At 44.4% G+C, this 14,742-nt stretch overlaps 2 protein-coding genes across 2 annotated transcripts; one reads left to right on the top strand and one right to left on the bottom strand.

Moving 5' to 3' along the window:
- The first annotated feature begins 434 nt into the window (after positions 1-434).
- On the top strand, positions 435-2,722 carry LOC100383430 (SNAP25 homologous protein SNAP33). Its single transcript, XM_008647523.2, has 5 exons — positions 435-660; positions 1,316-1,807; positions 2,007-2,128; positions 2,218-2,315; positions 2,413-2,722. The coding sequence occupies exons 2-5, from the start codon at positions 1,339-1,341 to the stop codon at positions 2,510-2,512; spliced, it is 789 nt and encodes a 262-aa protein (XP_008645745.1). The 5' UTR covers positions 435-660; positions 1,316-1,338; the 3' UTR covers positions 2,513-2,722.
- Positions 2,723-11,722: 9,000 nt separating this feature from the next.
- On the bottom strand, positions 11,723-13,834 carry LOC732750 (uncharacterized). The gene has a single exon (NM_001112379.2). The coding sequence runs from the start codon at positions 13,467-13,469 to the stop codon at positions 12,033-12,035; it is 1,437 nt and encodes a 478-aa protein (NP_001105849.2). The 5' UTR covers positions 13,470-13,834; the 3' UTR covers positions 11,723-12,032.
- Positions 13,835-14,742: the final 908 nt, after the last annotated feature.

Genomic DNA, 14,742 nt, shown 5'->3' on the forward strand with positions numbered 1-14,742 from the left:
TCGTGGTTCTTTCGTTTTGCTGTTGTTAGTCACTCCTCCTGCGGGGAGAGATATTTTGTTTATCAAACTGGAGAAACCTGACGGACGGTGTGTGGTTTAAATATATAGGTCAGGCTTAGATCAACATGACCCGATAAATAAATGACGTGCTTTAGAGCTAGACTGAGCCACTATTTGTATTCTTTAGATAGGGTACCACATGTCTCGAAAGTTTTTTATATATCTTTTCGATCTAAACCTATTTGGCGTTCGAAGAAACACGATATGCTCAGGCCAGCTCGGCCCGGCTTAATTCCCCACACTAGCGCGAAGATCGGTAAGACGATGGGGTGCCGATGGAAAGGGACATGCAATGGGTGAGCGGAGGATGGGGCATGCAAGGAACGATGGGCGTGCAACGATTCCTCTTCCGCGCTGTAAATTAGGGAGGCAAGGACACGGGGCAAAAAAAAAATCCAGCATGCAGCTCGTCCTTCCAAAACAACTACAATTTCGCAAATGAAATAGACAACTAGTTTTTTCTATTATGGAGAGAGTATATATAGACGAAAGGCACGACAAACAAACAAGGTTTGCCTCCAAATAAAGGCACATCTCTTGCCTCCTCTTTCGCGCTGTCCGGAGAGGAGGGGCAGGAGGAGGCCGCACCAAATCTATCTGGTTTGACCGATGGCCTTGCTGACAATTTCGATCTAATCTTTCTTGAGTTCGTTTTCGTTCTTTTTCCAATGGTTTCTACTGTGTTAGTTCCATCTTACTGTGTTGAGTGCAGATTCGTGTTCAGTTTTATCATGCTACGTGACTTGCTCTTGTTATTTTTTTGGTATGAAATTCTCAATTCTATATTTATTTCGCCTTGGCGGCACATAATAGAAGCATCTGATGGTCTGAATAATTAATTATGGGCAAGGAAACTATGTTCGTCTATGATGATAATGAGCTCTAAATTTTATACTATAAAATTTAAGAATCAAATCAGATTAAGATCGAACTCTATCTCTATTCATTTGTGAACTAAAATTTATTTAGTGTCTTACCAAATTGTAAAGAACCAATTGGACCGCGATCTATTGCCACCCTATGCTTTCACTATATACTGTATGACTTTATGTAGTACATAGTGAAAATAAAATTGTCGTATTAATAACATGCATGTTGTTCAATTGTGATGTGACCATCCAATACCTAATTGAATTGAACTCTATAAAAGAAACACGCGATTCATTTATATTTGGGGCCTACGACTCCATCCAACTCCTCTCATTTGTAGGAGGATATAATTAGCTAGTATTTTTTTCTACTCGCAAAACAACAGGGGATCGGAGCGCGGGCGACAAGATGCCACGCGGCGGCAAGCCCGCGGCTTCGTCGAAGCCGAACCCGTTCGACTCGGACTCGGACTCGGAGTCCAGCAATAAGCCGGCGAACAAGTCCGGGGCGTCGTCGTACCAGGCCCCCGCCGACGCCAAGAAGCGGTACAAGGACGGGTTCCGGGACTCGGGCGGGCTGGAGAACCAGTCGGTGCAGGAGCTGGAGCACTACGCGGCGTACAAGGCCGAGGAGACGACGGACGCGCTCGCCGGCTGCCTGCGCATCGCCGAGGACATCAGGCAGGACGCCAGCGACACGCTGATCACGCTGCACAAGCAGGGGGAGCAGATCAGCCGGACGCACGAGAAGGCCGTCGAGATCGACCAGGACCTCGCCAAGAGCGAGACCCTCCTCGGGAGCCTCGGAGGCTTCTTCTCCAAGACGTGGAAGCCCAAGAAGACGAGGCAGATCAAGGGACCAGCGCAGGTGTCACGAGGTACCTGCTAACCCAACGGCGAACGATCCCGATTTCCTACGTATATATCCTTCATGCTGGCAACTTCAGATAGAATAATAATAATAATAATAATAATAATAATAATAATAATAATAATAATAATAATAATAATAATAATAATAATAATAATAATAATAATAGTAATAGTAAATAATGGAGCAATGAAATGACGAAACAGATGACTCCTTCAAGAAGAAGGCCAGCCGCATGGAGCAGAGGGACAAGCTGGGCCTGAGCCCGCGAGGGAAGCGCGACCCTCGCCACTACGCTGAGGCCACCGACGCCATGGACAAAGTCCAGGTTCGCGACTGCTAGCTAGCTCTGTCGACACAACCGATCGCTAAACCATCCATATATATATATGTCTAATTTGTGAGCCGGCCCTGCAGATCGAGAAGAAGAAGCAGGACGACGCCCTCGACGACCTCAGCGGCGTGCTGGGCCAGCTCAAGGGCATGGCCGTCGACATGGGCTCCGAGCTTGACAGGTGAGGAACCAGCTCGACATCGCATGCAATGCAATGCAACGCTACTGCTAGTACTGTCGAAGAATCAGTAACTGCTCTCTGACCGACGTCATTTCAGGCAAAACGAAGCGCTGGATCATCTGCAAGGCGACGTGGAGGAGCTCAACTCCAGGGTGAAGGGAGCAAACCAGCGTGCGCGCAAGCTCGTCGCCAAATAGGCCGCCTAGCTCGAACGTGGGAGCTTGCGCATTCCTGGGTCTGGTTTGCGCCACGATTCACCCTCGCCGGCTGATTGCTTGCTGTAACATGCATGTATTCGCTCTCCATTGCATTGCATTGGGAGCGTTTTTTCTGTTCAACAGAGAATGTTCTTTCTCCTTGCATTGTTCACCAAAGTTATACTATATTGGGTATAATGTCTAAGGGAAGCTGCCACTGCCAGTATCGTATCCTGATGAGCATAACAAGAAACGACCGTTCCAACAACACAGGCGCTGAGCTCGCCTCGACCTCATGGCCACACCCTCCATGGCTGATGACGTGACCTGATCCCAGGGCTCTGTCGGGTCGGGTTGGAGTGCGTGGGACTGTGTCCACCACCCCACCAGTCAGAGAGGGGCACGATAGGATAACTTGGTGGTTTGCATGTTAAACTCACATGAAGGATTACAACTGGAGTATTTCAAGGAAGGGCTTAACCCGTTAGCACTTGTAGTCCTTAAACTATCAAATAGTATGACTAAGGTTATGTTTGGATCCTCCATTCTAATTGTTTGGCAGTAGCTAACAATTAGCCAACAAATGATTAGTCTACAAACAATTAATCAGGATATAATTAGAGTCTTGGCTAATAAATATGTAAAACATAGTAAATAGTTTGTTCAATCCGACTATCCGTGCATGACAGTAGAGAATGGAAAGAATCCAATAGGGGTAGGGATCATCTTTTTTTATGATCAATTAACACCTATTAGCAAGATCAAATAGTTAATGAGCAAATAATTTACTAGCCCTCTCACTAACAATTAGCCAATTTATTAGCCAACTCATTTTGAGTCCAAAGCGCTAAAATTAGCTAAGAAACTATTTGAGCCTCTAAAGTAGGACTGACACAGAATTTTTTTAGACAGTTCCTAAAACTTAGGATGGTGACTAAAAAAACCAAAACCCACTAGCTCTAGGATCAGAGAGTAGTAATAAAAAAACAGACTTTTTGAATCTCAACATAAAGAAAATGAGGTAAAAGGAGTGATCACGCTGAAATTGTTGAGAACTATGTTACTACGGATCACCAGATCCGCTCCCTTCCCTTCCGTCAGCAGTAGAGGCGCAAGAAGCTGTAGAGTACCCGTCTCCCTTCCCATAAGCACGACAGAGTAAACACACGAGACACAGGATATTGGGTTGGGCCTCTGGCCTCTTTCTCTTCTCTGTATTATGAGGGGTTGTACAGGTTCCTTATATAGAGATGTGAGACCCCTCAGGGGCAAAGCAGGTATTTGCCCACATAACCCTAACTAGGGTTACTTAACACTCCCCCTTGGGCGAATACCGCGACCAACACATGCCTCGTTAAAACTCCGAAAAAAAACCCAGTGGGAAAATATGGAGAAAGAGTGCATGGTGATACAAATTGCATTTGCACTTTGTTGCCTCGTTAAAAACCTCATGTGAGAAACTTCAGGAAAACTCACCAAGGAAAAAGAGTACAACAACTGTCATCAGGACATATTTCGATCTTGTATATCTAGATTCAATTGAATCTTCTATAAAGGCTAACTTTAGAAATGTGCTCCCCCTGATCCTTGCAAAACCGTATCAATAAGGCCAAACATCTTCTTCTGGAAGTATATGCATATAAAGATTTAGCAAACGGGTTGCATATCCTTGCAAGGACTATTTCAGGAACTTTACCTCTACTCACTTCTAGGATATACGAGGTAAGTGCACGTATCAATATAAATAAGCCACCTTGATTGATAGTGTTCGATCGACTGGATCTATATATTTGATAGAAAGTTCCATAAAGGCTCACATATTGATCATCAAGCTCACGCCTTCAGGGCATAGAATAAAACATTTATTGTCTCACGATTGTGATCAATATAAGCATTCGCTACCCCTGACGATGACATCTGTCAAAGTCGTTATCCCTCATAACTCAAGCATATTCTTCAAGATATATGTCTCATTGTTCATCTGGAACAACGAGAATGGATGAGGTTGGGGTGCTATCATTTTCTATCTTACACCACAATTTATACATAGTTGTGCAAAGCAAATAACATGTCCTTCAATAGGACTTAGGGGATAATATAGTTGCAATAGTACATATTCTAAATATGACACATCGCTCGAGGCGTTCATCAATTGCAACATCTATGATGGTGTAACAAAAGTCCATATAAGATCGTAATCCATCAGGGATTTTTCATCGATCAGATACATCGTTACAGTCTGTCATTCTGGCACAATGGGGATATTTTGCCAGTAACACCTAAACCTTATAGGTTTCTGCCATCAGGGCTTTAGAGGATACCGTAATTCCACATCTAGTGGAAAATACCATGAGTAAGATCGTGGAATGCACATGTGCTTATTCGGTGAACTTCAAGTCCTTTGGTACCTCATCTTATTCCTTTCCGGGTCTGTATGGGTCTTTATCCCTTTATAGGGGTTATCAAACTTCGGTGTTCAACACAGACTTTGTTTCTTCTGGATAGGTTCCATCTGGGAACGATGATCTCAACTAGGAGATATTCTCCCTACATAGGAGAGTGATCATTCATCATGAATGTATTATTCAGTATGAAATTTATATGTTGCATATTTATAATTCAAGAATATGAGTCCTCCTTGGATCTCATGACGGATCTTCTGAATCCTATTAACTGCATAGTTTAATTTATGTCATTTGCCAGATTATATCATATAGTGGAACATTGTTTACTCAACACATATGTGGGATGGGTCTCTCACAAGACCACTTGAACCATCGCATTCACCACACATTATTTCAATAGTGCCCATAAATGTCCGAATTTCAAGCTCGCGACTTCCATTTTGCGATTATTGGTTCAGCCTCGATTGCATTTATCATTGACCCGATAAGAGAGCTTCAAGCACTCATGCCTAGGACTTTGTTTTGGATCCCTTTGCAATCTATAGAGGCAAGATAGGTGTCGACACATTTGTCTCCCACATTTAATAATGATCTCCATCATTTCCCAAAATGAAAGATTCATTGTTCCATATTACCAGCACAATGATATTGCGCGCATTGCTAGGAACTTCATCATCAAGATGAACCTCTTCGTGAGGCAAATCACCAGCAGGGCGAGTTCATCGGAGGAGAGTTATTACAGACCACGTGAATCTGCAATCAGAACATATGCTTTGACTAAGGCCAATGGATCATATTCGCAGGCGTCCCCGAGAATAGATCAAATGCCAATAAGTCAAATGTGGATATGATATTAATCCCGGGTATATCCACATCTACATTAGGTAGAAGCATTCAAACCAATATGGTTACTCCTCAACGATTTCTGGCAAACTCCATATACACAGGAGTACACTCTGAACGACGGGTTCAGTTTGGCTTTTGTGCGTTTAATAGAATATTGAGGCATTACACTATATGGGCATTCCTCCCCCTAATGCCGAGATGTTCTAAAAGCATACAGATAAAATCCCCAACCACAATCATCCAGTTGTGGCCAATGTATGCTATTGTGGTGATTTATTTGGGAAATCTTACGCACATTACAGATAGGGGTTTTATGCAGTGAGCTTTGGACTTAGATTAATGTAGTGACATGAATACTACATATTTGTCCTTCACATGAAGGGTTAGTCTCAACATCCAGCGAGACTCGCAACAACAAGTTGCTTCATTGTTACAATTCTGCAAACTTATTGTTATTATTACCAAATGCACAGTCAATCATTAATATTTAGACTGATATACGCAACACTATTTTATGCATAAGGGTCCCTCAGAGGCTCATGCACACCATTCGTCGTTTGGAGTTAGTAGTTGACTTCAGATCAACAACTAAAATGACCATCAGGGTCTAGCGCTCACAAGGACATTCACTAGTTGCATTGTGCTTTCAAGCACATAGGAGAAAATGTGCGTATATAATGGTGGTAAAGTGCACGGCATCAGGCCAATGCTGCCAAGCAAAGATTTTTATATGCAGAGATGTATAGTCCAGCTCGTTTTATTATTGCCCATGGTTTACCCAATTACTCATACCGATATGAAATTGGGTATCAATTTATGCAACATTTTTAGGTATTACAATTTTGAGAGAGCACTAATAACAATAGTCAATTATTTGTGATGCTGCCAGCAGGGCAAACATTTCTCCTCATATTATATACCAACTTGTTCTATAAAGCATTATTTCGATCTCTTCATTGTTCAGCAAAAAGAGAAGCTTTGGAATAGAACAGACAAGGCCAATAATTCATTTTTATCTGGGAAAAATCACCATATAACTATCTTTTAATGAAACAAATGATGATAACTGCTTGGCATGAACGAAACAAGACTGGTATCCGCCTAGGATCCGTCTTCAACAACAGATAGTACTCCTCTCATACGAAGAAATCATCAGGGGTAGAGAGGATACAACAGGTCTCTACAAGATCTTCATATTTCCATCACGAATTATCATCACTAGTAGTCTAGTGGTCAAGACATATGGCTCTTCTGGCTCCGAGGACCAAGGACATGTTAATGTCTAATTTAGCTTCAAGCTCTGTGGTGATGTGGGATTTCATAGTTATTTGTCTACTCTTCTCACTTCTGGTAGATCGGAGGTAGATAATGGTAAGCATGCCAAAGGGTGGAATTCAGTGTAGTTCGGCTACATAAACCCCATGTATGTGTCCATTTAGGACCGACCTTTACCATTTAGCTTATAGTGTATACCGTACCAGTCAAAGGACTATTCCAAGTCAATTCAACGACTATAAGTATTTACAATTCTGAGAGATGTATGCAAAGCATAGAGGTCCTAGATAGGATGAGTAAAGTGGTTCGACGGGAACACACAATGGTTTTTCACACAAACATTGTGAAAAAAATTCTCAGAACTATCTTTCGATGTACTCGCAACTTCGTGTTGCTAAGGTACTAGCCATTTATCTCAAAGTTCGCTTCATGCCGTTCAGCGACAAATAGCAATGTGCCAACATCTGGTTGAGCAATGTATGACTGAGATTTATTCATCTGACAAGGTCTTATTGCTTACTAATAAAATCCCAATTTGTGATGTTTTCTGTGCCAAAAAAGGCTTTCATGCATTAATATTGAATTTCTTCAGGTTACTTCGGGTAAAACTTTATGCACTAGGAGAGAGCAGAGATTTAACTTATCTGTGTTTCATTGTATTTCGATTTAATTTCCCAGATTTAATATAGTTGTTATGGCCACTTGGCGATATATATAAATATACGATGCCACACAACACAATCAAACAAAATATAAAGTGAAAACAAAATTGTTTACGAAGGTTGCACATAATGTGACTTCAGGACCTTGAACAACCCACCACAATCCATGTAAGTACAAGCTCTAGCGTATCTGGCGTCAACGCGTGTGCGGCCATCAGGGCTACGACAATATAGCAAGCTGTCGTAATAAGCGCAACAGGCACAATTATGGCTCGGTAATTGGGGTACACGATAAATCCACGCAACGTGCGCAACAGGCGCAATTGTGGCTCGCGGCAGACAGACAGTGCCTACAGGGCATGCAAAAAATACGCGACTCAGCGATGGCGGTCTGACTCAACGAGAGCGATCCGATTAATGGAGAGCGCGACATAGCAATCACATGACGCAACCAAGTTCGAACGGCACAAATATTGCGTCGTGTTGCTAGGGCGCAGTCAATATTCAGCTAATGCCATAACTCAGCCGATTACCAACGCAGCCTGATCAGCGTGTCTGTGTTCCCATTATACAATTTAATCGCTCGACGTGAGTCCAAAAGCTCAACGCAACACAAATATTTATAGCGATATGAAAATATGTAACATAGCGTTAACATGCATTTTAATAATTTTCTGCTAATTATTTACTACGGGAAATAAAGGCAGAAAAAATAAACACCATAACTAATATATAAACATTACACATCAGGTGTAAAAGACTATTTTTCCATATTTAAACATGCATTTTTCTACTAATTATTTACCTCAGAAAATAATTAATTAACGTAGAAACCGCAACATCAGATATTACCGAGGCTATTGGCCACATATTTTTTCACAAATAAATGAATAAATGAATAAATAAATAATGAAAGCGTCTGCATTGAAGTCATGTATGGACTTGTTGAGCCACCACATGCACGTGGGACCCACCACATGCACGTGTGGAGTCATAAACTTTGCAGTGAAGCAGCTGCGTGTGCGCGTAGATCCCATTTGCATGTTAATCGGTCGGCCGTTCGCTGGTCAAAGGGAAAGAGAACTCGTGGCACTTTTTACGGTACGAAGCGGTTGAGAGCGCGCGGCCAAGTCTACACCGATAAACTCGGTAGAGAAACAGGCGTGAAATCGTAGCACCGCAGCGATAGACTCGATAACGCACCGTGCGACAGACTCGAAAGACGATGTCATCCCATTTTTCACGCCGCGAATGGTAGATTGGAAAACAAATTACATATCCAATCTAGAAATTGCATACCGTTTGATTGTATAGAAGAGGATTCGAAGGCTGTCGCGTAGGACAGTTCGGCTAGGCCAAGGACCTGCCGACGTGACGAAGAGTTGATGCAGATCTGATCTCGCAACGTTGAGGTAGAGCGTGCTGATAACGTGTTGAGAACTATGTTACTACGGATCACCAGATCCGCTCCCTTCCCTTCCGTCAGCAGTAGAGGCGCAAGAAGCTGTAGAGTACCCGTCTCCCTTCCCATAAGCACGACAGAGTAAACACACGAGACACAGGATATTGGGTTGGGCCTCTGGCCTCTTTCTCTTCTCTGTATTATGAGGGGTTGTACAGGTTCCTTATATAGAGATGTGAGACCCCTCAGGGGCAAAGCAGGTATTTGCCCACATAACCCTAACTAGGGTTACTTAACAGAAATAACTTAATAATTTTGAATTATTTTGTGATCCTTATAAGTCATTTTAGAGTACGTGATCAAGGGCTGAGCTGGCCGTGAAAGGTCATGAATGAGCCTCGCACATGGTTCGGTCTTCTCGGATCGTACACGGGTTTGGTAGGACAAACGTTACAGGAGCAGGCCGCACATGGTCAGGTCTTACTGTCAATGCTCCTTGAGATCCATGTCCCAAATCTCCGTGACAAAGAAGATACATACCACCCCTCAAGTAAAACAAAACATTCATACAGTTGCAGCGGATGTCCAGATCTTGATCTGGTTCATTTGATTAATCCACTAAATTTTCCGTTGGCATCAGAAATGTGCGTCATCGTCCGGTCCACGTTGCGTCCATGATCAGTCAGCCCCCTGATTGTTTAATTTATCTGATCAATCCAAAGGAACGGATGACCTGCAGTCGTGCACGATCAAGCCTGATCCAGTTGGATCAATTTTCCGTTGCCATCAGAAAGGCGCATCATCGTTCAGAGGGATCCAGTTGCGATGAGGATGCAGCTTCAGCGTTCAGAGGCGGATCAGCAACAGCAATAACAAACTGCGGCGCTCTCGGTTTTCAAAACCCTGGCCAATTCATCTATAGTCTAGGACTTTTATCCCTAATCCATGTTTTCATATGCTTCCTATTTTGTATGGATTCCCACAATTGAAAATGTTAAGTTACAACAATCTAGACTTTGGCATTAGCTAGTACTTCCTCTGCTCCGAGTTATAAGCACTTTTAGCTTTTCTAGATGTGTTATTATCTTCTATTTCAGTGAATTGGCACTGCTGCTGACATTTTCTAGCCAATAAAAGTATATGGCCAAAAGCGAGCAACAGCGTCATATTTCAAATGTGCAAAAAAAAACATCAAGCTTATCAGCCAGAAGTAACCAACTAAACAACCAAAGCAGAGCAAACAGGGATTCAAATCCTTAATGAGTTCATAACTACTCATAGAGCAATCTTGTTGAAAAAACGGTACACAATTCTTCAGATTCAAGCTTTAAATAGCAAGCTCTAGTTAAGGAATGATAACTTAAAACAACATCATGCCTATGAAACATCAGCAAAAACCCAGCAAGTAATATGACTGTACAAACTAGTAAGATATAAGTGTGATTATGGCCGCTTAAAAATCTCAACACATAGCCTCTGTAACAAGGGCGTCCAACTAATGTTCATGAGCAGGCATGTCGTCCAAAAACTATTAGCAGACAGTTTATCCAAATCATAACACAAAGAAATAAGTAGCAACAGACAATTTCTCCAAACTTCATAACAGATAAAAATACGTAGCAATAGAGAGATGGCATTTTCGTCACCTTTACTACCTAAATCATAACAGTGAAGTAAATGTCGAGCAGCACAAGCTAAAAAAATCAAACAAGATAAGAAACAGTTCGTCATAAATTATTCTTTAGAAAAAAAATTGCTTGGAACTGTACAAGCACTCCTACAATTAGCAACCTTTGAAGAATTGTACAAATTAACGTTTACGTGTACCCATGACAACATCACACATTAGACCCTTGGAAGAAGACATAGCATGCTTCCAAATATTAGGTTGAATGTCTGAATAAAAGAATAAAATATTATTTTCTCCAACAATACAGCAGCAAGTCATCAATCTATGAAAACTAAAAACAGCAGCAAAACACAGTAACAAGAGGCTGTAACATGATATGGTTATTTCCTACTTTAAGTTGCACTTTAGGGTTTAGGAATTGATGCTGAAGACAAAGATGATGACGTGTTGACTTAACAAAACCAGTGGCATAAGCACCAGTTTATTTTATCTTAATATGATTTATAGCTATTCAAAATTTCATAGGGGTTTGACCCGCCCTTTCATAGTACTTTACTGCAGAATAACTATCAGAATGCAATTCCAGTTCAAATGGAAAATGGCAGAAAAGTTGCAAAGCCATGGATAATTTTGTATTACATTACCAATATAAAGCATCAAAGATGTCAGTGGTAAAAATTAATCCTTTCGCCGTTCGGCTGCTCGGTTTCGCAACAACAGCTGCTGCTAGCTGCTGCGGTGGAAAGTTTGCAGCCAGAATGCTGGTGAAACTTGCAGCCAAACAGCTAGCCACCAAATGAAGATGCAACACCAGGATACAGTGTGGAGTACTTGACTTGACACATTGCAATAATCAGTAAAGTTTGAAACATATGGCAGAAGACAGAAAAATCTTAATGTATGCTTAGGTAAATTTAGTGAGCAGTATCAACCATGGAAGATAAGAAAGGTAGCAGCTAAATAGAGAACGACTAGTCTACTAACATATGCACAAACTCCACATATCAGTAATGCATGTTCCACAAGAACCTAGAACAAAAAATGAAATGGCATAGAGTACAAAAGCGAGACTATTTCCATCAGATTTGAGCTTCTATCATGTTCAACCACGATAATAAACAAAGCTTGCAATCTCTAGCTGTCACATAACAATAAAGATTGGTGAACGAAAAAGAAAAAGAGAGAGAGCAAGAGAGTGGAAACTAGAACAACCATGTCCCCCATATCACAAAATGCTCTGACCTTGTTGATAGCCAAAGCAAGTATGCAATTGCCAAACCACCAACTCTCATCTGAACTTTCAGGAAATTGTAGATATTTTGGCCTTCATATCTAAGTTCTCCACATCATTAATTGGTCTAGTTGTCTGATCCCTGAATCTCTTGATCTTGGGGCTTTCCAGCCCCTTGTGTGAGAAACCATATAGCCGAAGCACCTGGTTGTCGGCAAAATTAAACGCTCGCTCCATGCTCCTGAGGCAGCGCTCCACTGGGTAATCCCCATAGCTCCCACATGGCTTGCACCCAACAAAGTGAGTCACGAAAGGCCACCGCTCGTCGCCGAGGCCTGGGTGGTGATTCTCCATCATCTCCTCATACTTATCCACCAACCCAGCCCAGAAGCCATGCAAGTAGTAGGAATTCTCAATGAACACCTTGTCCATCCACTTGTCCTTTTGCGAGAGCAAGAGGTAAATCAGTGCCGACTGGTCGTCGGCCTCAAATGCTGGCCGGCCCTTGAGGTTTGCCGTGAGTACCTTGCCCGCCTGATCGCGGATGAACCCCTTGGGTCCCATGGGCGCCCACGCGTCCAGGAGGTCAAGCGACCACTGGCAATTCCTGAAGAGGAAGCTGCCGGTGTTGAGTGCAATCCAGGAGTGCTTCTCGAAGAGGAGGTCCTGGTAGCCGTGGATGATGAGGTTGTGGCCGTCGTAGCGTGACAGGGGCAGCTCGAACGACATGTCGGTGAAGAGCGCGTCGCTGTCCATCCACCAGATCCACTCGACCTCCGGGTGGGAGAGCATGAGGCGGCGGAGCAGCGGCAATTTGGCCCAGTATCCGGCGAGCTCGTTGTCAAGGTGCGCGAGGTTGTGGACGATCTCGATGCCATGGAGGCGGCAGTAATCGATCTTATTCTTGGTAGTCTTGAGCAGGTAGTGGTCGCCGAGCGGGTTGTCGCAGGGCCCCGGCTGCGAGCCGGTTACGAGCATAATCCTGGGCTTGCCCCCGGCAAGGGTGGCCGGGAAGCCAGGGTTCTGGGCCAGCCACCGTCGGCGCTGCGCGTCCCAGTCGGAGATCTTGGGCCCGAGCGCGTATTTGCCGACCGCGGCCGCGTACGCGGCGGCGGCCTCGGTGGCGCTGAGCGCGGTGGCGTTGAAGCCAGAGGCGGCGCCGAAGTCGCCCTCGTCGTCGGGGTCGGGGCCGGAGTCGGAGCGGATCTCGCGGAGGATGCGGTCGATGTCCTCGACGGCCTTGGCGTCCGCGAGCGCTTCGGCGTCGGAGGGCTGCGAGGGGAGGGAGAGGTTGAGGCCGATGGTGCCCCGGAGGACGAGGATGGTGACGAGGCCGCAGAGCACGGTAATCTTGAGGTTGTTGAAAGTGCGGTGGATCTTGCGCGACCGGCTGTGGTGGAGCGGCGACGCGCCCCGCGGCCGCGGCGCCGTCATCGGCAGCCCTCCCCCGCCGCCGCCGCCTCCTCCTCCCCCCTTGCTGTTGTACCCCATCCCCTCCTGGCCCATCCCCGCCACAGAGGACGGAATCCTCGGTTTTTTATTGCCCACTCCTGGTTCCCCCCGCCCGGCGCCGCGGATTGGGGTCTCGGACTGCTGACTGTGGGGGGCGGGGCGCGACTCGCGTCACATGGGCGGGGAGAGCAGCACCGCGCGGCGCGCTGGAGCTGGAGTGCGACCTGCGTCGACGGCGAGTGGGGACGGGAATTGATATGGGATCGCAGGATGCGAGGGTGTGACCGTGTGAGTGGTGTCGGGAATAGGGGAAAGAGGAAGCGGGGTGTGTGTTTATGTGAGCGGTGAGCCGGTGAATCCCTTTTCTTTATGGGCTTCGTCTCTCTTATGAGTCTGGACAATGGGCTGTCGGCTGTTGACCCGGGTTTGGTTTCGCGGCTTCGGCCGGCCGGACCGCCGGGAAATTTTGGGGCGGGCGTTGGGGAGGAGGGCGCCGGAGAAGTGGTGGACGTGCGGTGCCGTGCCGTTTGGCGTGCGGGCGTCGCGTTTGCCACTCCGCCTGGGGTTGTTGGATGGAGGCCTGGACCGTGTGTGCGTACTGCGTGCTCGCACGTCTTCCGGGCCGGCAAACCGGGCGGCCATCTCGTTCTTGTCCAGGCCCGGCGTGTAACCTTCCCAGTATTCTTTATTATTCTTTATTTATTCCAATACTGTACGCTACTGGAGTTTTATTCATGGTCTGATTGATGGTCACGGTGATTTCAACTCTCCACTGTTGATGAGTTCTTGGGATACGGGACCGAGATAAATGCGGCACGGCGAGTCTTCCTATGTGCAGAGACTGCACGGCTTTCACGGCGCGTATACAGTAGGTTATTTTGATTATTTTTACTCGTGGTACTACTATCCACGTGGACGAGATTAAGCCATATAATTATAGAAAAATTGGAACGTAGCATTCTTGGTAAATTGCAGAAACGAAAGTTGCCGTTCCTTTTGGAGAGGACAACCGAGCTTTGCCTCTAGTTGAGAATTAATGACTCGTTGTTTTCCCTCTGCTAAACACATCGAATATTTAGATACGAGGTACAAGTATTAAATTATAATTTAATAATAAAACTAATTATAAAACTAAACCACAAGACGAATCTAGTAAACCTAACTATTCTATGATTTACTAATATGATGCTACAGTAAATATTTACTAATTATAGATTAGTTAGGTTTTAAATTTTTGTCTCATCTTTACCTATATAAATACTTTTATAATTAAATTATATTTAATGCTTATATTTGACATATAAATATTTGATAGGACACATAATAA

Source organism: Zea mays, chromosome 5, assembly GCF_902167145.1.
Source record: "Zea mays cultivar B73 chromosome 5, Zm-B73-REFERENCE-NAM-5.0, whole genome shotgun sequence".
NCBI classification, from domain to species: domain Eukaryota; kingdom Viridiplantae; phylum Streptophyta; class Magnoliopsida; order Poales; family Poaceae; genus Zea; species Zea mays.

Bases quoted from the DNA above. Each gene is read 5' to 3' on its own strand.
- LOC100383430 (XM_008647523.2), top strand. From the start codon at position 1,339: ATGCCACGCGGCGGCAAGCCCGCGGCTTCGTCGAAGCCGAACCCGTTC. The intron at 1,808-2,006 runs GTACCTGCTAAC...ATGACGAAACAG, and splicing joins ACCAGCGCAGGTGTCACGAG to ATGACTCCTTCAAGAAGAAG. The intron at 2,129-2,217 runs GTTCGCGACTGC...CCGGCCCTGCAG, and splicing joins ACGCCATGGACAAAGTCCAG to ATCGAGAAGAAGAAGCAGGA.
- LOC732750 (NM_001112379.2), bottom strand. From the start codon at position 13,469: ATGGGCCAGGAGGGGATGGGGTACAACAGCAAGGGGGGAGGAGGAGGC.